The 27499-nt window shown below is 44.2% G+C and overlaps 1 protein-coding gene across 1 annotated transcript in view; it reads left to right on the top strand.

Moving 5' to 3' along the window:
• The window catches only part of snd1 (staphylococcal nuclease and tudor domain containing 1), a 361345-nt gene that overhangs the window by 130031 nt on the left and 203815 nt on the right, over positions 1-27499 (top strand). Inside the window, exon 16 of the mRNA XM_079493746.1 lies at positions 21922-22031. Coding sequence (XP_079349872.1) covers positions 21922-22031 — 110 coding nt within the window. The remainder of the gene's footprint in view (positions 1-21921; positions 22032-27499) is intronic.

The raw sequence follows: 27499 nt of genomic DNA, 5'->3' as shown, positions 1-27499 counted from the left end.
TGAGAGGCTGTTCCATTTACAGTAAATATTTTGCTAGCGTGTCAACAAAGGCAAGGCTATGCCAGGTATAACCGACCTATTATGAAGAACCGGTGTGTCCTGTTTTTATCTATTTTTAATCTTTATGCTTTGTCAGGAACACTGGCCCTCACTACCTTCCTTCCAGCACTTCTCTTTCCTTGTATTGCCTAATTTATGATCCGTCGTACATCGTCGTGTGCCAAAAATATCCAATATACAAGCTCACAATGCATTGCATCTGCAGCACGTTGTGAGCTTGGATATCTGCTATTTTCAGCCTGTAAGGGCGGTTTACCGGCGGGGGTATGAATCAAGGCTTACTGTAGAATTTCTTCTCACTGGCACATCTTAATCATTGCTCAAGTTCAAGTACAGGAGAATACAATTATTTTTTTAAGTGGTGCAACCACTCCTTAGTGACTATGTGGGTGTGTGGGTGGGTGTGTGGTGCGTCTGAGCACAAAAACAGTATAGTTTTTCACCACCTACGTGCGCGACCTAACACACGCACATATTAACTGTATATATGGTGATTTCGGGTGTGCCAGTACAGTACAGTACAGTACAGTAGAGGACCCCCACACGGTAACTCTGTCATTCTCAACTGTTTCGGAATCGGGCCGGCACCCTGGTGCGTTCCTGTGGGTGTGTCGTCCCCCCCCCCCCCCCCCCCCCCCCCCCCCAGGGACCCCACATGGAGTTGCACCACTTACTTCACATGGGTGTGATTTTTTAATTTTAGCAGAAATAATAGTAACGATAGTAAGCACATGCAACAAGCCAACAAAAAGAAAACAAATATTAAGGAATAACCAAGCTTCGGAGTAGCAGCATTATCAAAACAAGGTTTGACTGTTCTAGCTCTTGAAGGTGATGTATGCATACATATACCACAGCAAGTAATGTGGATTTATAGTTGGATGTATGAATACCCAACTACCAATTGCAAATACGTCTGTGGTTTGAGTATAGAATTTTCTAATGGAGCACTTTCCTAATGTACATTTATATAACCTCGTAAGATTTCATTTTAAATCTTTTATTGGGTGGTGTTAGGTTATGAATTTGAGTAGTGTGCCTCTTTGCCTCTGTTAATAAATATAACGCCACATGGTAATATAGATCCAACTGCTGCAAAACAACTCAACCCATTGATAAAAGGAATCCCATAACGATGCTGGTTGTCTGAGTTATTGTTTCTGTTAACGATCACAGGATAAATACATTGAATGGGAAGTAAATCTAAATGCATGTCTGCTTAGCACAATGTAGTAGACTACTTTACTTTGTGTCCTCAGATACGATCATGGATCTAACTGCCTGCTTTGCTTAACCATTTTGACTGAGGTCGATCAAAAAAGGCTTCTAATCCAAACATTTTTCTGAAAAACCATATGTTTCTATCAGTGGTGCTCAACCTTTTTCATGTCGAGGACCCCCAATATTATCTCTATTGTGCCACGGACCCCCATCTCAAAATATGTAGTTCCAGGACCCCCCCCCCCCCCCCCCCCCCCAGAAGCCTATTTTAATTAAAAATGTTCGCTCTGAAATATATATTCAAAGATTTGTGCACAATTTTGACGATTTTTCGTCAAGCTTGTAGGTCTGCTATTTTTCAATAGCTAAAGTATAACGGAACGCTTAAAACACCAAAAGGGGGTTCCCGCCCAAAATGTGTTAACAGAAAATGGTTTGATTGTCTACACAGGGGAACTGAGGAGATACGGAGCTATACAGTATATATTCTCTCTCTCTCTCTCGTCTCCCCTCTTGACCTCTTTCTCTCACTCTCTCTTTCACCACAGGGAAACCTCAAAGACATCACGTCTTTCCGTCTCTCCTTCCCCAGTCTCATTTTTCATAGGAGCTTTTCACAGTTTCTTGTCTCTGATGGGGGGGTGGAGTACGTGGAGGGGGAAAACATGAAGGAACATCATAGAAATAGAGCGAAACACCTCCCTATTAATCCATTCTGGGCCGGGAACCCCTTTTGGTGTTTGAAGCTTTATGCTTTAGCTATTGAAAAAATAGCAGATCTGCTATTTTTGAAAAATCGTCCTAAAAAAGAATCGTGAAAATGTGCCTCAAATCTTTGATCTTTGTGTATATATTATTACAGAGTGAACATTTTAACTCAAATCTTTGCTTCTGGGGGGGTCCTGGAACACCATATTTTCAGATGGGGTGCGGGGGCAGAGGCATATTACAGATAATTCTGGGGTCCTTGACATGAAATATTGAGCACCACTGATACAGAAACATAAGTTTTTTCAGAAAACTGTCAGATTTTGAAGACATTTTTTTTTAAATTTCGACGTCGGGCCCTAATGGGTTAAAGAGGTCTGGGTGTCGGAGGATGGAAACAAAGTGTGTGAATTGTGCGTCACGGTTAGTTAGTTCAGGTGGTGATCCACAAAACAAGGAAAAGTATAGCAGGGATATACTTCCATTCATAGTAATGCTACGCTGCTGGGTCAAACACGGAGTAGGAAGTAATCCATCCAGGGGGGTTTTCTGTGTCACAATGGATCTTTTTTTTTTAACGAGGGGGGGGCGTGGTGGGAATGAAACCCCGACTGGGTATTTCACCACCCTTTAAAGGAACTCATGTTCCTCGGCAGCGCGGCGTGACCTACATGTTCTCACACGTGCTCTTGGTGTGTTCTCTAGTTTCACTATGCTTTGATGTACACTAGTGCTTTTCTTTTTTTTTTTTAGACAAATGGCACTTAATGTACGCTCATACTGTACTGGATCTAATGCTTGTCGCTGTACACTTAAATGCACAACACGGTTTGAGGACCCTGGGACCTATTGGCCCCTGGAAGGAGAGGGGGGGGGGGGGGGGGGTCCCAGGCAGTTAACAAGCTGCAGGCTACACCCACAGTGTGACAGTGAGCTCCCACCCTGTGTATGTAATTGACTCAGGTGTCACTCTATAGCTGAATACAGCATTCCTCCCCAAAGTGCAGTCATGCTCACACTCAAACAGGCTCACATGGTTTATCCCCCCCCCCCCCCCCCCCCCCACCACCAGGAGAGAGTGGGTAGAGAAGCCAGAACAATTCTGCCCCAGTGTGAGCCCTCTCAGAGCCTATGTTGCAGGCAGGCAGTCCCGCCCCCTACCATGGACCAGGAAATGAATCCCAATGCTTTTTTCCCATAGACATTTCAGAAAGTATTTATTTAAAGACGTTTACGCCACGGACAAAGCCAACTCGAGTCGTGACAACTCATGACAACACAAACAATATTTTGGACCAAACAAATAATTACAAAGAAGAAAAACAACAAAAAAAGTGTTGTAACCTGCCGTTTGCTTCTTCTTTCTAATTATTTTTTCGGCCCCAAAAATTGTGTTGTCATGATTTGTCACGACTCGAGTTGGCTTTGTCCGCGGCAAGAACGTCTTTAAATAAATACTTTCTGAAATGTCTATGAGGAAAATGAGCGGAGAATCATTTCCTGGTCCATGGTAGAGGGCTGGACTGCAACACTCTATACTGCTTGCATTCGCCGAACCCGAATCGCATCCATCACATTTTGCCACATATCCCAGTTTCGATCCCAGGCACCCCTAGGGTTGATGTCAAAGTCTCCTTGAGCAAAGATACTGAAGCCCTAATTGTTCCTGATGAGCAGGTTTGTCACCTGGCATATGGTTTCCTTTGTCGTCGGTGAATGTACCAATCACTAGTAATCTATAACGAATAGTCAGCCACGACACGTTTCCACGCAACACGTTTTGAGCTTTGCACATCAGCAAAGATATTCGGTGTAGTGGGACGAAAGGTACTATATAGAGCGTCGCAGTCCCTCCCCCTACCCTGGACCAGGAAATTAATCACAATGCATTTTTCCCATAGACATTTCAAAAAGTATTTATTTAAAGACTGTTACGCCGTGGACAAAGCCAACTGGAGTCGTGACAACTCATGACAACACAAACAAAATGTTGGACCAAACAAATAATTACAAAGAAGAAAAACAAAAAAAGTGTTGTAACCTGCCGGTTTTTTCTTCTTTCTAATTATTTGTTCGGCCCCAAAAATTGTGTTTGTTGTCATGATTTGTCACGACTCGAGTTGGCTTTGTCCGCGGCGTAAACGTCTTTAAATAAATACTTTAAGAAATGTCTGAGGAAAATGAACGGAGAATCATTTCCTGGTCCATGGTAGGGGGCGGGACTGCGACGCTCTATAGACTAATCCATGGAGCAGTGGCCCTGTAGACCAGGTGTAGCTAATCTGTGCTGTGGTTGTAAAGCCGTGCTTAATGGTACACCTCAGCTATGGCCGCGCCCTGGGCATCCCTCCGTGGATTGGTCTATAGATAGACAGACACCCCCCTGGGGGCTTCGTTCAATTACACTGAGTAGGCTTTAACCCATTTTGGACTGCGGTCGATTTAAAAAAAGGCTTCTAAATCCTAACATTTTTCTGAAAAACCCATGTTTCTATGTCAGTGGTGCTCAACCTTTTTCATGTCGAGGACCCCCAGAATTATCTCTATTGGGCCACGGACCCCCATCTCAAAATATGTAGTTCCAGGCACCCCCCAGAAGCCAATATTTTAATCAAATATTATTATTATTAAGCAAATATATATTCAAAGATTTGTGCATTTTCACGATTTTTCAAAAATAGCAGACCTACAAGCTCTATGAGCTTGTAGGTCTGCTATTTTTCAACAGCTAAACCATAACATAATGCTTAAAACACAAAGGGGTTCCTGTCCAGAATGTGTTAAGTGGTCAACTGCAGTATGAGCATTAGTGTTTTGTCTGATTTGATTGGATATTTATGGTGTTGCGTGTGTGTGTGTGTGTGCGTGCGTGTGTGAGCACTAAGGTGTGCGTGTATGTGTGTACACTACACACAATCCTGTTCCCCTTTGTATCCTTGGGTTGTTTTTCCACTTCATTCTGGGCTCGTCATCGTGCGTTGGGCCAAGAGGGAAAACTGTGTTTTTAAGCGCACACACACAAGGCTGGGGAGTCCTTATGAAACCTCTTAACCACTCAGAGAGATGACTGGAGGCTGAATGAAGTGCTCTTCACCCCGGTGTACATACAGGAACCGTCGATAGCATCTTTTCAAAAAGCCCCCTGTGGACAAGTGTTGTATATTAGCATTTCACTACAAAACGGCACACAATGCTGCGTCCTCTGGTGCTTCTTCGCACATAATATAATTCCAGGTTTTTGCTCCGTCTGTGTTATCGCAGCAGTGTTGAATGAACTGGAGTTTAAGCCATTTTGGGCGGGAACCCCTTTTTGGTGTTTTAAAGCATTATTAGTTATACTTTAGAAAATAGCAGATCTACAAGCTCATAGCGCGCCACCGGGTGGCGCGCTACGAGCTTGTAGATCTGCTATTTTTGGAATATCGTGAGAATGTGGCGCAAATCTTTGAATATATATATATATATCCTTTCACAGCGAACGTTTTTACTCAAATCTTTGCTTCTGGGGGGGTCCCTGGAACAACATATTATTTTCAAATGGGGGGTCGGCAGCCAATTAGATAACATTTCTGGGGTCCTTGACATGAAATAGTTTGAGCACCACTGATATAGAAACATGAGTTTTTTTCTGAAAACAGTCATGATTTAGACGACATTTTGTAGAATCGAACGTGGGTCTAAATGGGTTAATCACCTGGAGAGGGGGGGGGGGGGGGGGGGGAGGGAGGGAGGGAGAGGGGGGGGGGGGGGGGGGGAGAGGGGGGGAGGGAGGTGTAGTGTGGAGAGGAAGTTTGAGCGTTGATGAGCCAATCCTCATGGATTAAAGATTAAAACCCTGGGCACTGATGTGCTTTTTAGGAGGAAATGGTTGTAAGCTGAGCTAAAGCTTCATCTGGGGTAATGGAGCCTTACATTAAAGTGTGCCAGCGAGAGGAGAGCAAATGGATGGACGCCACTGACACTTTGACTACCCCAGGACTCCCCAGTGGGGCTCTCCATCCACTCCCCACTGCCTCTATTTTTTTAACCCATTCTGACCGGAGATCAGATTCTAAAAAATGTCTTCTACATGCTGACAGTTTTCTGAAAAATCTATGTTTCTGTGTCAGTGGTACTCAACCTTTTTCATGTCAATGACCCCCAGAATTATCTCTATTGGGCCACGGACCCCCATCTCAAAATATGTAGTTCCAGGGACCCCTCAGAAGCCAATATTTTAGTTAAAAATGTTCGCTCTGAAATATATATTCAAAGATTTGTGCCACATTTTCACGACTTTTCAAAAATAGCAGACCTACAAGCTCGTAGTGCGCCACTCGGTGGCGCGCTATGAGCTTGTAGATCTGCTATTTTCCAATAGCTAAAGCATAACATAATGCTAACACCAAAAGGGGTTCCTGCCCAAAATGGGTTAACCACCCGCCTCCATCATCTCCCTCCGCTCGGCTGGTACCCAGGGAGGCGTAAAGAAAAAGGACTAGTCAGTAGATGGCGGAGTGAAGCAAGCGAAGGCGAAATGCATCAAGGGGTGAGAGAGAGAGGGGGAGGTTTTGGGATTCAATTATCATGACATGACTGATATTGGAAGCGGTATGAATTCTGTAGATGCCCCCCCCCCCCCCCCCCCCCCCCCCCCCCCCGGTGCAGAGGGGGGGGTGCTGGTTCTGTAGGGTTCTGTCTAAGGGCCCATTCATACTCCTATTTTACCGCTGTTTCGGCGCTGTAGTGCCGAAATGATTTCGGCTCGTCAGAAATTTTCAGTAGCATCCAAGAGCCGACTTTAGGACGTTTACCCGCCCCCCCCGAACCTCAAATGACGTCACATTGTAGGCTCTACAGAGCCGACTTTTATTCGGCTCTAAAATAGGAGTATGAATCGGCCCTTAGTAGTTCAAAGCGGCAATAGAGGCTATGCGGGTGACGTCATCGTACCCGCAAGTTATGCAGGAATGTCTACTGAGTGGCAAAAAAACTGCTTTCTGGCCTTGGCAGCCCAGACACACATCCAAACAGAAAAGTCCTATATGATCGTAATAAAGTGTTAATCGTGTTAAACTCTGCAGCTGTTACGGAAAGCTTGAATTATCCTGTCTATCTGGCGTTTCTGTTGTTTTTACCAGTCTGGCGTGATGTTAGCTGTGTCTTATCTTTCTACTGTCTTCATGCTTCCAAATTAATGGCTTTGTGCGACATGACTAACAATATACATAAAAATTAAGTTTGAAATGACCACATTTATCATAGAGTTTTTAGCCAGATTGACTTTTGCGGCACCTAGGCCAGTAATCCAGCCTGACAGAGTGTCGCTGGTTCGAGTCCTGAGCCCGACGACCTTTGCTGCGCGTCTCCCCCCCCCCCCCATCTCTCTTCCCCTTTCCTGTCAAGCTACTGTAACCTATCAATAAAGGCAAAGCAAAAAATGTAATCTTTAAAAGATTGACTTTTGCTTTGCATGCTGATAATTTTAGAAGTAGTAATTCATGTTTTATTTTAGCACAGGGGTTCCGGAAAATAAAAGGCACCTTTTGAGTGTATTAACTTTTGACTCCAATAATGTCAGCTTTTGTGAACCTTATTTTATTTTAGAGCTTTTGAAGTTAATAATCTGACCCCAAATAAAGTCTTTAAAATGGTTCCCATCTGTGCAAGCAGATGTTTTAAGATTTAATGCTTTCAAAGAATCTCAATTTGCTCACCCAGATAAGACCTAATGTAGCCATTCGTGATGGGATCTCCCTTTGGGTGAGTGTTTGTAAGTTTTAGATCGACCTAGATTAGACTATTTGGAGCACGGTTTGAAGATTAAAATGCCATCCTGATAACCATATTTGATTTAGCATTTTAATCCTGTGCTCAGACCAGAACATAGTTTGTATGCAAGTAGGACTACTTGCAGAGCAGGAAGGACCAAAGTACACTAAAACCATCTGGATTATGTACTCTCCAGATGTCTGTCAAGCTCCTTAAATGAAAAGCTGTTTAGTTTGGGATTGCTCTGTACCCGAGACTCTGTCTTTAACAGTTCTAATGTGCAACTGATCTCTCCTTTTACAAGCGCCAAGCTTGTAGATCGGCTTTTTTGAAGTTCTTTAGGCCTTTTCACAAAACATGTCCCGGTTTTAAACAAACCAAACTGAGTCCTCTTCAAGTGGAACGACAGAGAAGGGACTCTGTTCTCTCTGCGTTCACATAGTAGTTCACCTTAACACAAGTATGCCAAGAATGCAGGGCTTCGTTGTTCTCTCCACGACCCACCTGTGCCAAGACGAGGTGTGTGTGTGGCAACCTCCTGGTTGCCAAGGATCTCTTCTATTGTGGTATTTCGCGCATTTGACTGGCCGCCGCCTGCCTCACGATCCCGCCTGTTGTGACGGGAGATAATGTGTTAAAGAGCGGTCAGAGTCGTTCAAATATGAGGCACATTTTAGTTCATTTGAGGTCTGAAAGGGGACTCGTGTGAGGTCTGAAAGGGGACTCGTGTGAGGTCTGAAAGGGGACTCGTGTGAGGTCTGAAAGGGGACTCGTGTGAGGTCTGAAAGGGGACTCGTGTGAGGTCTGAAAGGGGACTCGTGTGAGGTCTGAAAGGGGACTCATGTGAACACATCCTGAGGTCTGAAAGGGGACTCGTGTGAGGTCTGAAAGGGGACTCGTGTGAGGTCTGAAAGGGGACTCATGTGAGGTCTGAAAGGGGACTCGTGTGAGGTCTGAAAGGGGACTCGTGTGAACACATCCTAGAAATAGAACATCCAAAATAGTCTCCTCAGTCGTCATTAACCCATTTAAACCTACCATCGATTCTGCAAATATCTTCTAAATCCTGATATATTTGGCCGCTGACCCCCATCTGAAAATATGTTATTCCAGGAACCCCTCAGATCAGAAGCAAAGATTCGAGCCACATTTTCACGATTTAAAAAAAATAGCAGACCTACAAGCTCGTAGCGCGGCACTCGGTGCCGCGCTACGAGCTTGTAGATCTGCTAGTTTTGAATAGCTAAAGTATAACATAATGCTTAAAACACAAAGGGGTTACCTTTGCATCAAGGCAAAGGTAACTACACAACCCAGACCTCTACCAAAGTGTAATTCTGCAAACGCACAAACAATATATTTTACTGTGTGGCCAAGGGTTTCACTGCCAGCTCTGGGTTTTATTTGTACTGTTGACATAAGAAAAGAGGCCGCACAGCTCGTAGTCACGATGCTATAGACTTTTTAATAAACCAACGTTTCGGCAAAGCAGGCATCTTTTCTTATGTCACTGTTGACAAACTGTGACACACAGAGCAGCAGTCGTCCTGTTTGGGCCATGTCATGATGTCTGCCTGGTACACGACGTTGACCTTTAACTTTAATTCACAGCTTATCTATATGGCAAATGGCTGTCTGGGAAAGTGTTTGTGTCTGCACCTGTCCTGTGTATCTGTATGTTGTTGGGCTTGTATCTAGGTCACTGCAGCAACACGATGACAAGGGTTCCTGAACGGTGCATAACAGTACAGTACAGCTACAGTATTACAAGTTCAACATTTCTCCTTCCCTCTCCTCCTTATCCACTTTTAAGCCATTTTGGGCGGGAACCCATGTTGGTGTTTTAAGCGTTACGTTATGCTTTAGCTATTGAAAAATACCAGATCTACAAGCTCATAGCGCGCCACCGAGTGGCGCGCTACACGCTTGTAGGTCTGCTATTTTTGAAAAGTCGTGAAAATGTGGCGCGAATCTTTGAATATATATATATTATTTCAGAGCGAACATTTTTAACTAAAATATTGGTTTCAGGGGGGTCCCTGGAACTACATATTTTGAGATGGAGGTCCGTGGCCCAATAGAGAATTCTGGGGGTCCTTGACATGAAAAAGGTTGAGCACCACTCACATAGAAACATGGGTTTTTCAGAAAAAAATTAGGATTTTGAAGCCTTTTTTTTTTATCGACCTCCGTCCAAAATGGGTTAACTAGACCATGTTTTTTTTTTACTTCTACTTTACATATTTTCTTACCCACAACTCTGTTTAAAAGTGAAACCCCCTGAAGTTTTATCTTGTGCAGATATCTACCGAAAGGGGGAGGGAGGGAGAGAGGGAGGGAGAGGGCAGACAAAATAAATAGAATAAAATAAAGTTGGAGCAGAGAAAAAGAGACATCAAGGAACGAGAGAGAAATGTGGAGAGCAGGATATGGTGTGAGGCTACATCCACACTTATTAGTTTTCTCTTTAAAATGCATATCTTGTATTATGTTTGTGTTTAAAGCATCCACAAGTACTATGTTGTTTTTGAACCCCCGGAAAACAGACTTTTCAAAAACGCTGCTGATCCATTTTGTTGTGAAAACCGCTAATGACTATACCAACAAGTTGAGGGTTTAATGTTTCCAAAGTGGCACACACAAGCTCGCATTTTGTGATTATTTTTTTTTACACTGGATATTTTTTCCCATTCAAAACCGCTGTACTGCAAGCTATAAAGTGCTTAGTTAAAACCCATTTTGACCTGAGATCAGATTCTAAAAATGTCTCCTAAATCCTGACAGTTTTCTGAAAAAGCTATGTTTCTATGTCAGTCGTTCTTCGATTTTTCAAAAATAGCAGACCTACAAGCTCATAGCGCGCCTCCGAGTGGCGCGCTATGAGCTTGTAGATCTGCTATTTTTCAATAGCTAAAGCATAACATAATGCTAACACCAAAAGGGGTTCCCGCCCAGAATGGGTTAATTCATCATCTGGCATTTGAGTATACATATCCCAAAGTGAAGGATCTTGTGAATCAACTTTACATCGACATGAATGGGAAACATACAAGTGTTGTGTCACAACTAGTACCGTTTCATGGACAGTTTTCCAAATGGCTGTCAGAAGTAAAATGTGATCAAATGTGTTCTCAGGCATGTAGTATGGACAGAAACTATTTCTGAAAAACTTGTGCTGAGATTTGTTTTATCTTTCCATCTTCAAATGAAAGAATGTATTGGTTTGGATGTAGCCAGGGTGTTTCCAAGGACCTGCATAAAACATGAGTGTTCTTAAACCTCCCTCCCAGCATTCTTTGGGATCTTTGATGTAGCCGCTAGTCTGCCTATAGATTCCTCCATCAGTATATTTTGTACCGACTTAGGTCCTGCGTGTACTTACTAGGAGTCTTTTATGAAGCGAAAAGCATTGAGGCGCTGCCAACAAATAACTAGAAAATGCTGCACAGCAAAATATATACAATAAAACCAATACTCACAAAATCCTTGAGTGTGCTCCAGTATTATAGTCGAGGCCTTTCTGTCTTTATTCTGGTCATTTCTATGGACCATGACATATTATGCCTCCAGATATTTCGATGTTTCTATATTTTCCCTGTTGTAAACAATACTGTAAACGTTGGCCTCCTACTGTGATCGCCCACCTCGTGAAAACTGACAGTATCGAGTGCATCACCTCCTGTGAAAAGCTGAAGTGATTTTTAACTTGAGGCGTTCAAAGGTTTATCGCTATTTAAGAAAAGAAAGATGCCGGTGCTGACAGGCAACCATTGAAAACAATTTAAAAACCCAGACTGCTGCTCAAAACACGATGCCCGGTAGTGGACACGGTGTCTTGAGATAAGAGAGATGGTGGGCTAGTTAGTGGCTGTGCGTCGGCGGATGTTTTGGACATCTGCTGGAGAATGAGAGCGAGTGTGTAGGCGTGTCGTAGGGAAGAAGAGGAGTAAGACAAAGGACTCAAGGAGAAATGTGTTTTATATTTGTGTGCGAGGAGGATTGGGTGTCTGAGTAAGACAGTTAAAACTAATGCTCAGGGTCTGGTCGCTCCTGTAGAGACAGTCATCTAGGAGATGGAAGAGAAATACTAGACTATTTTGCTAGATGATAAAATTTTCATGGTCTCACCGGGATAGGAGGTGGGTTGTGCAAACTTTGACTCAGTTTGAGTGGGGGTCCCAGGGCGAGGGTCTAGAGCCTTCTCTCTAGTCTTCTTGCAGAAGTTCTTTGTCTAACATCCCCAAAATTGATTTTTGTCCATAATTCTCATACTTTTTCCTTTTATTTATTCAGGGAAGCACATTGAGAGCAAGCTCTGTTTTTGTCAAGGATGCCTTGATCATATAAACCATACATGGGCAACTGGCGGCCCGGGGGCCACATGCGGCCCCCACCTTCACTTAATGTGGCCTTCAAGTTAATGTCAGAATACTGATATAATAATAATAATTTCAGCTGTTACAATTCCACAACATGCAAACATGACCCGCTTTAATTACTTCAGTCTAAATTAGTAGCTCATTGCTCAACACAAGTATAATTAAAGGCATTTGAAATTACATAAAATGTTAATTTTCAGGATTCCAATTCAATTTTAATTCGACTAGATCTGCAAAAATAGCAGATCTACAAGCTCAAAACGCGTCGCACTGCGACGCGTTTTGAGCTTGTAGATCTGCTATTTTTGCTACGACAGCAATGTGGCCCTCTGGAGTGAGTGTGGAAATATAGTGGCTCTCTCCATCGTCAAAGTTGCCCACCATGCATCCTACTATAAATGTGCCACGTCTCTGTCTGCGTGTGTGCGTATGGTTGTAATGCACGTAACTCGAGAACCGCTTGACCCACCGACTTCACATTTGACACGTTCACCCCCACAGGGAGTGCAGTGCCAGGTATCGAGTCGGTCGGACCCACGGTTCTCCAGAACCACCACAAAAGGCTCTGGTCAGGCTCTGCCAGTGGGCCTAATGAGGCCAACTCCTTTCACCTGGGCCAGGCTCTGCCAGTGGGCCTAATGAGGCCAACTCCTTTCACCTGTGCAATTTCCAGCCTCTGCCTCAGCCAATAGAGCGTCGCAGTCCCGCCTCCTACCCTGGACCAGGAAATGAAACCCAATGCATTTTTCCCATAGACATTTCTTAAAGTATTTATTTAAAGACGGTTACGCCGCGGACAAAGCCAACTCGAGTCGTGACAACTCATGACAACACAAACAATATTTTGGACCAAACAAATAATTACAAAGAAGAAAAACAACAAAAAAAGTGTTGTAACCTGCCGTTTTTTTCTTCTTTCTAATTATTTGTTCGGCCCAAAAAATTGTGTTTGTTGTCATGATTTGTCACGACTCGAGTTGGCTTTGTCCGCGGCGTAAACGTCTTTAAATAAATACTTTCTGAAATGTCTGAGGAAAATGAACGGAGAATCATTTCCTGGTCCAGGGTAGGAGGCGGGACTGCGACGCTCTATTGAGGCTCAACCAATCAGGCTCTGCCAGTGGGCCGAATCGATTGCCAAGTACACTTTTCAGTTTGTAGTCTTCACACACAGGCACATACACAGATCTCCATGTGGGACACCGGCTGACAGTTAAAACGGGTGCTATGACAACGTATATCATTAGGTCCCCAAGTTGCATCGTTCCCAAGTAGGCCGGTGGCCGACTGCGACGGGCACGTACAGGTCTAGTATACTATAAATGCGCCACGTCTGTGTGTGTGTGTGCGTGCGTGTGTGTACGGTTGTAATGCACGCAACTCGAGAACCGTTTGCCCCACCGACTTCACATTCGACACTCGCGTTTTTTTAACATAATTTCCTCTACAAAGTCCTAGTAGTACAAGTAATAGTAAAGGTTGAAAGTCCTATTTTATACATTGTTGTGCAATGCTGTCACACAAACATTATCTGTTGCACCCCTTAATAGAGTATGCGCATGCTTAAAGTGAATGGCACATTGAGTGGCAAAGCAACAGGCAAAGTGAGTTTAACATTGTTTTATGTTTAATGCAATCAGATAAGACTGTTCTGTGTGGATGTATGGGCTGTCGAGGCCAGAAAGTAGTTTTTTGCCACTCGGTAGGCGTTCCTGCATAACTTCCTGGTTTGATGATGATGTAACACGCATACCCTCTATTATGACGAGAGTATATTATATCATTGTTGTCGGGCGGAAACCTGGCCTGTATATGACCTGACCTAAACTATGTTGGTTTGCAGGAAATGGAAAATGGTAGCCTACCAAATTATCAGTCATACATCGTACATGTCATGACGTCAGGCTGGTCACATGAAGTCTCAGATACACATTGTAGCAACACCATTGCTATGTTGATCTTATAGGTAACACATCCCTAATCTTGTGACAAAACTCAACTGACTCTGGCTGTGTGTGTGTGTGTGTGTCCTGCTGCATAGTGTTATCAGATAAGACAGATGCTGCAGCTCGAACCCAGATGTTTATCAAAGTGTGTGAGTTACTCATGCAAATGACGATGCTTTGTAACTCCCGCCTTGATTGATTTTGAGTTCAACAGGGCTAAGACTGCTTAGCCCATTTTGGGCGGGAACCCCTGTTGGTGTTCTAAGCATTATGTTACACTTTAGCTGGGCTATGGCTCAGTGGTCCAGGCACCTTGGCTGGTAACCCAGTCTGGCAGTGTGCCGGAAAAAAAAATATAAAATAAAGGCGAAAGCCAAAAAAAGTATATAAAAAAAAAAGACCTGGGAGGTCACTGGAACAACATATTTTCAGATGGGGGTCGGCGGCCAATTACATATAATTTTTGGGGTCCTTGACATGAAATATTGAGAACCACAGATATAGAAACATTGGGTTTTTCAGAAAACTGTCAGGATTTAGACATTTTGTAGAATCGTTCCCAGGTCTAAATGGGTTAAAGATCTCTCTCTACGCTCATTTGGGGACAAACAAAACGGTCAATAATTCAACAGATAAATGGAATCGAAACAATTAATTTGGCTTCTGTGAGCCAAAATGTATGCGACAATACTTTAGTGTTTTATTCGACAAAATGACGGTTCGTTTTTCAAGCAAGCGGCGACCTCTGAGAACAACATGGCAGCACAGTGGTGTCACATGACCTCTTCTGAATGGCATTAACCCTTTTACACCTGGGAACGATTCTACAAATGTCTTCTAAATCCTGACAGTTTTCGGTAAAATCCCATGTTTCTGTCAGTGGTGCTCAAACATATTCATGTCAAGGACCCCCATATATATATGACATTGGCCGCCGACCCCCATCTGAAAATATGTAGTTCCAGGGACCCTCCCAGTAGCAAAGATTTTAGTTAAAAACTCGCTCTGGCCCAGGCGGTGGCGTAACCGTCTGGGCACCCGACTGGTAATCCAGTCGCAGTGTGCCGCGGGTTCGACTCCCGAGCCCGACACGGCCTTTACTGCATGTCTTCCCCCATCTCTCTCCCGTTTCCTTTCAGCCTACTGTCTGTCCCTTCAAAAACCAATAAAAGGCGTAAGCCGCAAAAAAAATATCTTAAAAAATAAATAAAAATAAACTCGCTCTGTAACAACATATTCAAAGATTTCAGGCATATTTTCACGATTTTTCAAAAATAGCAGACCTACAAGCTCATAGCGCGGCACTCTGTGCCGCGCTATGAGCTTGTAGATCTGCTATTTTTCAACAGCTACAGCATAACATAATGCTTAAAACACCAAAGGCGTTCCCGCCCAGAATGGGTTAAACACGTAGAGCGTGCCTTTGCACGTGTACTGTGCAAAGGCAACAGGGTTTTTCCAGGCGTGAAGCGACTGACTACTGCACATAGTAATTGATTTTCAACGAGAGGATAGCCGGCAGGTAGAGGGTTGGCTTGGGCAATTTGACAGGTGGAGTGACAAGTGGGCTCACTCACGCACACACGGCTGCCCGAGACGAGAGCCCGATTGTGGTAAACTGTTTTTCCCTGATTTTTCACTGATTTGACACAGCTGAATCAGGCATTGATAGCCTGACGTGTATATTCAGAGGAGAAGTGCAGTGCAGACCCTGCTTATTAGCCCATTTTGGGGCGGGAACCCCTTTTGGTGTTAGCTTTATGTTATGCTTTAGCTATTGAAAAATAGCTACAAGCTCGTAGCTACAAGCTACGCGCTACAAGCTACGCGCTACAAGCTCGAGCTTGTAGGTCTGCTATTTTTGAAAAATCGAAGAACGACTGACATAGAAACATAGCTTTTTCAGAAAACTGTCAGGATGTAGATGACATTTTTAGAATCTGATCTCGGGTCAAAATGGGTTAGTCAAGTGAGATCGCAGGTGTTGCACCGGATTAGCCGGGTATCCTTCACGTGGGACCGTCCTAGAGGCGCGCGCGATGCTGACACACTTAACAAGGCTGTGTCCAACCCAGGCACCAAAGCAAGATCTTGTACATCCGCTCTTCTGCGTACTTTGTTTTTATTTTTATTTCCAATGCCACATTCCTGTCATCTTATACGCCATCAGTGTCCTCTCATCCCTTGTCCCTCATCTCACCTCCTCCTTGTCCTAAGCGGGACGTCCCACATGGAATCCCTGCCCTGGTCCACTTCTATAAATACTCTGTGATCTTGACAATGGCAGTTGTGTCTCCTCTCTTCAAGGTGTCCCCAGCTAAAAAATACAAAATATAGAAGAAGCTTCCCAAATAATCGACTTCAAAAAGGTCTTAACGGGCTAATTTCCCCCTTAACCCATTTAGGCCTGACGTGAATTTCTGAAGTACCTCATGTTTCTGTATCAGTGGTGCTCAATATTTCATGTCAAGGACCCCAAAAATTATATGTAATATGCCTCCTATGTTGTTCCAGGGACCTCCCCAGAAGCAAAGATTCTGTAATAATATATATTCAAATATTTGAGGCCCATTTTCACGATTTTTCAAAAATAGCAGACCTACAAGCTCGTAGCGTGCCACTCGGTGGCGTGCTACGAGCTTGTAGATCTGCTATTTTTCAATAGCTAAAGTATAACATAATGCTTTAAAACACCAAAAATGGTTCCCGCCCAAAATGGGTTAAGCACATGCACCCCTAGCATCACTATTCTGGGGGCGAATCAAAAATAGCAGACCTACAAGCTCGTAGCGCGCCACTCGGTGGCGTGCTATGAGCTTGTAGATCTGCTATTTTTCCAGAAGCAAAGATTTGAGTTAAAATTTCACTCTGTAATAATATATATTCAAAGATTTGAGGCCCATTTTCACGATTTTTCAAAAATAGCAGACCTACAAGCTCGTAGCTTGAGCTTGTAGATCTGCTATTTTTCAATAGCTAAAGTATAACATAATGCTTTAAAACACCAAAAAGGGTTCCCGCCCAAAATGGGTTAAGCACATGCACCCCTAGCATCACTATTCTGGGGGCGAACATTCGAATGCCAGATTGGGAACAATTTGCCTGATATCCGGTACCGATGCTTGTGCGTTTTGCTTTTGTTATGCATTCCCCATTTTGTGCCAGGGGAAACGAATACAACTTCATTATGAAAAATAACTGTTTTAAGTCTTTAAGCTTTAAAATAGACGGGCAATAACTTGATCGGGACACAACTTTTATGTAAAACCAAGAGCACCGAATGGCATTTTAAATTGTACAGCTAAAATGTCACTGACAAAATGTGGGACCTCTCTGCTCAGGACACTGCGGGCCATTTAAATGCTAATCCTGGACACTGCACTATTTACTGGCTATTAGGAGCTAATGGACGTGTTGTAGTTGGCCTCTCCTGGGAAAATCCAACATGCTCTTGTCGTTAGAGGACGTGTGTGTGTGGTGTGTGTGTGCACACTCGGTATCGCCCGCTTTGCATTTCATGGTAAGTAGCCAATGGCATGTGGATATTATTTCATATTTATTACATTGTGGAATGTGGAGCCCAACTGATGCATAGGTTTGATCAATAGACGGCCCCCCACACACACACACACACACACACACAATTAAAAATCACACCTGTGTGAACTGAGTGGTGCAACTCCGTGTGGGGGCCCCCGGTGGGTCCCTGGAACGCACCACAGGAACGCGCCCAGGGTGCCGCCCCGTGTCCGAAACGGTCGAGAAATGACAGAGTTACTGTGTGGGGGAATTAGCATTTGGCAGACAACTCTCTCTCCCTCCCCCTCCCCCCCCCCCCCCTCTCTCTCTCTCTCTCTCTCTCTCTCTCTCTCTCTCTCTCTCTCTCTCTCTCTGTAATTAGCAGGCAACAGTGCAACACTATCTCTCTCTCTCTGTTTCTAGCACAACAGCGCCACTTTTGCCCCTACTGGTGCTCTAAACATCGGGACGTAGTCACATAGGTTATAGGACATGGGGACATTGCTGTTCCTTGGAGTGGTTGCACCACTCAAAAAGCCAAACTACACTCTCACTACATGATATCATGTTATGTGCTTCTTCAGTACAGTACATATTTTTTGTACCTCAAATAATAATAATTCCAAGAGGACTTTTTTAACCTTTTATCTTGCTGTTGTTCAAGGCAGCATTTATCGTGCTTCTATTATATTTCAGTTCATGTCGTTTGTTTATAGCAGTCTGCTATATACTGAGAATGTGGATAGCATACTTTTTTGATAGTAAAACACATTCCCTTGAAAAACAATTCAGCACTTCTCCCCACTACTCCCAAGATGTTCTAACTCGCCGAACTCAACGCAGATGACACGATATATGTGAACACACTTGTGTGATTGGTTAGAAATGTACTTTATATCCCATACTTTGACCTGAGATCAGATTCTAAAAATGTCTTCTACATCCTGACAGTTTTCTGAAAAAGCTATGTTTCTATGTCAGTCGTTCTTCGACTTTTTCAAAAATAGCAGACCTACAAGCTCGTAGCGCGCCACTCGGTGGCGCGCTATGAGCTTGTAGATCTGCTATTTTTAAATAGCTAAAGCATAAAATAATGCTAACACCAAAAGGGGTTCCCGCCCAAAATGGGTTAAAGCCTCAAGCATATTCAGCACCAACTTTGAAACCATTTTTTAATAAAGCAACTTCATTTATCGGTAAGCCAAAAAGAACGAACACTGCCTGGTCTGTGGCACACACACACACACACACACACACACACACACACACACACACACACACACACACACACACACACACACACACACACACACACACACACACACGGCTCTCATAAAGAATGAAACAGGAAACCTACGACTCAAAAACAGCAGTCTGTCTGGAGCTGGTGCATTAACAATGAATTAGAAAGCTACATTTGGGTCGGGGTTTCCACCGGGAGAAACGAGAGTTTTCGAGAGTGCTGTTGCTTTGTTGGCACAATTATTGTCCAAGGTTTTTACCTCCCACCTGAAGACGGCATGCAGTTACTCTGCATAAATCAATACAACAAAGCCGAGGGGGAGAGGGAGGGGTGGATGAGAGAGAGAGAATATAGTGACTATGCTCTATTAAGTCATGCATACTGTGGATCAACATCAAGCTACTGTACTGTGGTCAAGCTTTTTCAGTAGTGCGTGTAGCAGCACAATATGTTTGTCATATGGTAGCTCTCTACCCATTTTGCTATAAACCCCTCAAGTGCCAAAGACAGTATAGAGACAAAGGCGTAAACATGGTTTAGCCATGTTTGGCGGAATCCCTGCCTTTATTCAGAGTCCCAATTCATCAGTGCCTAGACTAAACGTCGGCAAAACATAGGCTACCACAATGGCATATAGTGTGCTGTTTTACATCATGTACCAACTCATAAAATGAATGTTATGGACATGTGTTTATTGAACAATCAATCAGTGATCAGTCTTGCTCAAGTCAGACACACTAGATATTGAGGTATATTTTTGTGCAGCCACAGTGCACATACTGTAACATTGCAGACATTGGATATTAATGGTTAAACCAAATTAATTGAGAATGATTGTATGTAACTCGTAGAACAGCAGCGCTATTACAGCGTGCTGCCAACTTCACTTAGCTCTATTGGCAGAACTCTCACGGTACTGGTGGGCCACGGCAGACCACTCCCCCTACAGTATGTGAAGGCAGCAGACCCACGGGGATCTGTACCTGTTTAACCCATTTGGACCCGAGACCAGATCCTGCAAATGTCTTCTAAAATCATGACAGTTTTCAGAAAAACCTGTTATGTCTATGTCGGTGGTTTTTCATGTCAAGGACCCCCAGAATTATTGGCAATTGGCCGCCGACCCACATCTGGAAATATGTTGTTCCAGGGACCTCCCAGAAGCAAAGAGATACGAGTTAAAAAACGTTCGCTCTGAAAGAATATATACGGTATTCAAAGATTTGCGCCAACATTTTCAAGATTTTTCAAAAAAATAGCAGATCTACAAGCTTATAGCGCGGCACTCGGTGCCGCGCTACAAGCTTATAGATCTGCTATTTTTCAATAGCTGAAGTATAACATAATCCTTAAAACACCAACAGGGGTTCCCGTTCTGAATGGGTTAACTCATTCACCGTGTTTCTCTCAGCTTGGCGTTCCTTCAGCTTCTTAGTCAACGTCCTTAGACGGAGGCTCCTGTGATCTCAGTCCATTTCTTCTTAGCCAACGTCCATGGACGGAGGCTCCTGTGATCTCAGTCCATTTCTTGGAGATGAAGGCAAGAACTTGTGAACTCTGACAAATGGGTGCGTCATCATCAATGTGACGAGGAGGGAAAGCATCAAAGAGCAGAGATCTCTGCACCAGTGATGCACTCTGCATGCAGGATGTGCATCTTAAATGGTGCTTTAATGTATATTACTTACAGCTTCTATAAGGTTGATACGCACGCACGCACGCACGCACGCACGCACGCACGCACGCACGACCGACCGACCGACCGACCGACCGACCGACCGACCGACCTACAATAAATATCTGAGTGTGAACCTGAGTGGGTTTTACATTATCCTTGGTGTGCGTGCTCTCGGTGTACCACGGACATGCACTTTCTTTAAGCCCAAAGCAAGCTCTGTCAAGATGGAGAAGAACAGTACCAAGTGATCCCATAGCGAGTCGTTGGCTAATCCACCTCCTATATGCACTCTCCACTTAGCCTGGCTAATAAGCCAGACTCAAATCACACTTGTGTGGTATTTGAGTCTGGAGATGCTGTGTATGGATCTTGTTTCCCGGGGGGCGGGTTCAAACATTTTCTCTTTGACGCAATTGTTCAGAGATACTGTCAGTCAAAGGTCTCAAGCATTGAACGCCGCTGTACCAAAGCCCGCCCATATTGCATACCGTGTCCCGATTGGCCACACCAGTTCTCTGGTGTAGGAAATGGGCGTACAATTGAGCCTCTCCAGACCGTAATCCGCCGGCAGGCAATTCTTTTTTTGCCAACGGCTGATTCGGTCTGGCTTATTAGCCAGGCTACTCTCCACTAGGAATAAGACCACGGTCAGTGTCAGAGGTCAGTACCAGCACAGCTATTCAACGGAGAACGGTGTAAGGAGGAGAGGCATTTCACGCACTCAGAATTGACCCCCTGGTGACTAGTTATCCCATTCAGAGCTGCAGCTAGCGCTATCGCTCCAGCTAGCGCTTGCCAGGCCAATCTGTGCACACATGCATTTTGTGTGATTGGGAGTCTAAATTATGGTTTCCTCTACCTATTAACACAATCAGCGCTGGGGTTCCTTAAAAATAGGAGCTCTGAGGTGCCGGAAAGACATGGCCGCTTTTACTCTGAAACCCACCCCCCCGGAAACGAGCCGGGGAAAAAACGGAGAAATGGTTTGCTTTACTTTGCTAGCTTACATTGCACGAGAGGTGGATGAGGAGCAGAAATGAAGCGCTAGTATATCCATCAGATCAGAACCACGGAGAGCGCCCTGGATTAGGAGAGACGAGGCATTCTTTCTGCCGCGCTAACAGCTAAGTCAACGGGAAGCTCATATGGCCGTAGAGCACGAAGGACGGTGGCCGAGTGTCCGACTGAAAAAAAAAAGGAAAATTCAGAATATTCTCCCCTCGCCTGATATCATTGAGGATGCGCTAGGACGTGTACACACGTCCAATGCATCCCTCGATTGGATTCCCTAGGACGTGTGGCCAACGGTTAAGAGGGACGAAAAGGTTGTTGGGGCCAATGTGGATGGAGAGAGGAGTAGGGATGTGATGGAGTGTTGTCTGACCGTGGCGTGTTTTTGTTGTTGTGTTTGACCAGGTATCGAGTGTCCACGCAGTTCCAGAAACATGCCAGGTGGCCTGCAGGTGGCCGAGCCGTTCAGTGACGAGGCCATGCTGTTCACCAAGGAGCTGGTGATGCAGAGAGAGGTAAGGAACCAGACCGCTTTGACCGCTGGTCACTCAACGCTTTAGTGTTCATTCAACCACTGAAATGACATGTGGGTTTGTGTGTCTTCCATTTTCAACAAATATCCTTCTATTTTTGAGTGGTGCAACCACTCAAAAAGGAACGGCCAAGGAACAGCTTTGTCCCTATGGGACTATGTCACGAGTACCAATCGGGGGTGCTGTTGCACCATTCGCTTCAGACTGGACTGATTTTTGCATAATGTTGGGCTATTATGCTATCCATGTCCAGAATATGTGGCATGTGATGGAATAATATGCCATGCGGTTAACTCTCACTCGTAGATACATTGCAGCTCAGAAACTCACAGGCTTTTGACATCTAATAGTTCCATGCATGAGTTACTATAGTTTTGACATATCATTATTTGTTGGTTATTTCGTTTTTCAGTTTGTTTCTTTTCAGTTGAGGTTTACTTTTAGTTCTAGGAATTGACTAGCTTTTGTTTATTGTTTTTTTTTAACTATTAATTTCTAAACCTGCTGTGATCACACCAGTTTTAACTTGTTAGTCAGTTCGTTGATTACGTCACTTGATGTGAGTTGATCACACCAGCTGATGTGAGTTGATCACACCAGCTGATGTGAGTTGATCACACCAGCTGATGTGGGGTGCATACTTAGTTTAGACTAGTCATTGGTTAGACATGGGTTAAGGGTGAGGGTTTGAGATAGGTTGTAGTTGTAGGACTAATGACTGGTCTAACCAATGATTAGTCTAAACCAAAAACTGTCTAAACTAAGTAATGCACTAGCTGATGTCAGTGGATCACACCAGTTCATGTCAGTGGATCCCAGCGGTTCATGCCAGTTGAATGTGAAACGCCTGAATAGTTCAGTAGTTCCTCTTCAACAGTGAACCACAGTGAACTGTGCTGACAACCGTGGCTCCAGGGAGTCTGCTGTGTCCACCGGGTACATGGCGTGTTCCGCTTGTAGACGGCCTTTGTCTGGCGGCGGAGACGGAGTGGTTCTCCACTAAACTGTGATCCGTCACCTCAACCGGGGTTCACCCAACTGAGTGAATGCCAGACACAGGGGGAGGACATGCACTATTTTAGTCAACCTTTTTTAAAGAAGGCCCCGTCATGGTCGCCCACAGTAATGGATCTAAACCTGGTTTCTCTTTTTTTTCTTTTTTTCTGTTTATGGGAGGACTGCCATCAATAACCTCCATTATGACATTTTCTGAGCTCCATGTTCACTGTGTATCAGGGTCACATGAAATCTTGGGTTCAGGTTTTTAGGATCCAGGCAGGACCATAATTTGTGTGTTTTCCTACCAACTACTCTAGCAAAATGATTTATGATTTTATTTAAACTCAATCATTTACCGTGCTCTGCAGCATGTAGCATGACAAACTGCAGATTTTAAGGCCTGCACATTGACATTGTGCAGTTGTGAGAAAGACTAGACACAGCAATCAACCACATCACAGTGTACCAAAAAAAAGGGAAACATCTATTCGTCACGGCAAGCAGCACAGAGCGATCCTTCGTATCTTTGAGCAGCATTCGATCCTTCAGCTTTTAGACTGTCATTCTTAGCCAAATTCTCAGACATGTTATAATGGAATCTTATCTGTGCTCGGGCGGATTGAACCCCTTCCAGTTTGCTCGCCTGCAGCACCTCCAGGCTTTAACCCATTTTGGTCCTGACGTCGAAATTACAAAAAAAGGTTTTCTAAATCATGACAATTTTCTGAAAGATTTGAGGAACATTTTAACGATTTTTCAAAAATAGCAGACCTACAAGATCATAGCGCGGCACTCGGTGCCGCGCTATGAGCTTGTAGTTCTGCTATTTTTCAATAGCTAAATTATAACATAATGTAACATGTATGTAACCACCAAAAGGGGTTCCCGCTCAAAATGGGTTAAGCTCCCGCAATGTATTGGTTTGTGCGTCGGCGTGGTGCAACATAAAATAACAGATCTACAAGTTCACCATGCATTTGCAAACCCCCAACATGTTGCTCATATAGCTCAGCTAATTCTAGTGGATTTAACTCCTTCCGGGGTTTGTGTGTGTAGATCGGTGCCCCGGGGCTTTCAGACAGCCCCGTGCACTGTGTGGCTCTTCATTCACATGCTAATGGCTTTTTATAGAAGGCAGTGGACTGACCAAAGCCGTGATGGAACTACTCATAATCCTGGGACCACTTATCCAAGGTCTCTCTCTCTCTCTCTCTGCCTCTCTCTCTCTCTCTCTCTCCCTCTCTCCCTCTGCCTCTCTCTCCTTATCTCTGTAGAAGAGGGTTTTTTCCCCATACGCTGGGTGCTTGACTCCTCCACCGTCATGTGGTTTTAATTGTCATGGAAATGGTGTGTGTGTGTGTGTGTGTGTGTGTGTGTGTGTGTGTCCAACTTGTACCGCACCACAGCCTGGTTGTGAAATAATTGATGCTGGGGACAGGGGGATATTGAGTGACATGGACACATACTGTACACACTCGTGTGTGCAGCAGACAGCCGCAGGTACACACACACTTATTAACTTTATTCATTTTTACAGCACACACGAGAGAGAGTGCGCGCGCGTGCAGCCTGTGTGTGTGTGTGTGTGTGTGTGTGTGTGCGTGCGCGTGCAGCCAGTGTCAGTGGTGTCAGCGATTTTCCTGGAGTAGGTGGGTGTTTAGCCAGCAGGATAGAGCCATCTAATGAGTCCAGAGTGCCTGCCTGCATTAACCTACTGGTGTACGCACGCACGCACACACAAACACGCACACATGTACATGCGCACACTTGGACCGTTATTTTTTTCCAACAGTTACATTTGGTGAACTGTTGTAGCAAAACCATCAACAGCCTAATAACTAGTTGTTGAAGAAGAATCTGCATTCTGACTAAGCACTTGAGGGAAGAAATAATAGTTTAGATGGCCACGCACAGATAAACTTGCGAGGGCATTCCAAAAAACATAAAAAAATGCTGAATTTTTATTCAGCCTACTACTGTGACTGTAACCTCTGTAACCATAAGCCTGACGGAAATAATCTCCCTTATTCATAACCACCATGTCCCTTCTGATTCTGCTGTGTCCCTTCTGGGTGCGTATGCACGCACGCACGCACGCACGCACGCACGCATGTGACCATCACATTCTAGGGATGATTGATGGTCTAGACAGTTGTAAATGGGGTCGAGTTGAAGTGAAGTCCATGGCATGAGAGAGAATTAATCCTTTTTAACCTGAGATCAGATTCTATAAATGTCTTCTACATCATGACAGTTTTCTGAAAAAGCTATGTTTCTATGTCAGTCGTTCTTCGATTTTTCAAAAATAGCAGACCTACAAGTTCATAGCGCGCCACTCGGTGGCGCGCTATGAACTTGTAGATCTGCTATTTTTCAATAGCTAAAGCATAACATAATGCTAACACCAAAAGGGGCTCCCGCCCAGAATGAATTAATGATGGAGTCAGACACTCTGTGAAGAGTCTGCAGTGTTCATTTAATTCTGACAATTTGGGTCGTTTTCTCACAGTCGGGAATGAAATTAACGTGGAGGCTTGTTCACGGTGCAGTGATGGGGCCAGAGGAAGAACGGCTTCCTGTCACATCCTCTCCACTTTTCCTCCATCCCCTACTGTTCTCACACACACACGTATATACACTATGAACTACTGTTCACACACACACACACACACACACACACACACACACACACACAGTCAATCCTCGTTACCTTTTTAGAATAATGGCCCATGTCATCAGTTTTTTCCGAAAACGGCAAACTCTCATCAAAGACAAACTATGGTATTACCGGTAATCATTTCACCCCTCCCAAAACGTTTGGGGTTTATAAAAAATATATAATTTACATATAAATTGTATGTAACATAAGAGGATTTAATGACTTAGGCCATAGTGTTACAATTTAGGCATTTAGCAGATGCTCTTAATCCAGAGTGATTTACAATAAGCAAAAATATATATGGGGGTGCCAGCGGCGGTGGCTCAGGGGTAGAGTGGCTGGATGGTAACCGTAAGGTTGCCAGTTCGAACCTGGGCTCCCCCAGAGTTACTGTCAAAGTGTCCTTGAGCAAGACACTGAACCCCTAAACCCCTAAATGCTCCTGATGTGCTGGTTGCCTTGCATCTGCACAATCTATGTAAAGCGCATTGGATAAAAGCGCTATATAAATGCACCATTTACCATTTTATACCTTTGGTTGCTTTGAAGGCCAGCATCAGAGTGTTGTACTGTGTGTGGGCGTAATGGAGCCAATGGTTGAAGACCAGGCGAGCTGTGGCATGTTGGATCAATTGGAGAGACTTATGTGCACATGATGCCGGTAGGTCAGTAAGGAGGGAGTTACACATACATTGAAATGAGCACCCCATGTGTCAAGTAAGCTAAAAATTCTAGCACCGACTCTGAACATCCACAAATGGGGTTCATTGGATCTCATTTGGCCCACATTGTGCAGCTGATTGAGCTGTGAATGGCTGCCTGATTGCAGAAGCTCTTTAAAAATTCCCCAGGAGACGTTTGAGCCTTTCTGTGAACGCCGATGGGTTTTTAGACTCTTTGATTTGGTTTGTGTATCTTGGTGTGTGGTGTTTGTGTATCTTGGTGTGTGGTGTTTGTGTATCTTGGTGTGTGTTGTTTGTGTATCTTGGTGTGTGGTGTTTGTGTATCTTGGTGTGTGTTGTTTGTGTATCTTGGTGTGTGGTGTTTGTGTATCTTGGTGTGTGGTGTTTGTGTATCTTGGTGTGTGGTGTTTGTGTATCTTGGTGTGTGGTGTTTGTGTATCTTGGTGTGTGATGTTTGTGTATCTTGGTGTGTGGTGTTTGTGTATCTTGGTGTGTGGTGTTTGTGTATCTTGGTGTGTGGTGTTTGTGTATCTTGGTGTGTGGTGTTTGTGTATCTTGGTGTGTGGTGTTTGTGATTGCAGAATGAATGTCAAGACGCTGACGCTGTGCCTTTAGCTCGTTGTGTGTCTGCCGTCTTTCTCCTGTGTGGTTTTGAGACTTAGGGCAGTGGTATGTGACTTGAGGCTGAGCTCTCTCTTTCCATATCTCGTGGATTAAACCATTTTGGGCGGGAACCCCTTTTGGTGTAAGCATTTTGTTATGCTTTAGCTATTGAAAAATAGCAGATCTAGGTCTGATTTTTTTTGAAAAACCGAAGAACGACTGACATAGAAACATAGCTTTTTCAGAAAACTGTCAGGATTTAGAAGACATTTTTAGAATCTGATCTCAGGTCAGAATGGGTTAAAGTTTCAGTCGCCACCAGTGGTGTTACGGGTCGTAGAACGCAGTACCACGCCGTGGTACCACCAGTGGTTTTATGGTTGTAGAAGGCAGTACCACGCCGTGGTACCAGAACAATGTGTGCCGTGCACGCGCAGGTACCGAACAGAACGGTGCACGTGCATGAACGCTAGAACGCGTCCCCCTAGAGATTCAAGAGAAGACGC

Source organism: Electrona antarctica (genome assembly GCF_951216825.1).
Source record: "Electrona antarctica genome assembly, chromosome: 23".
NCBI lineage: Eukaryota > Metazoa > Chordata > Actinopteri > Myctophiformes > Myctophidae > Electrona > Electrona antarctica.
The sequence above is the reverse complement of the archived record's forward strand: the minus strand, read 5'-3'. Positions and strand labels throughout refer to the sequence as shown.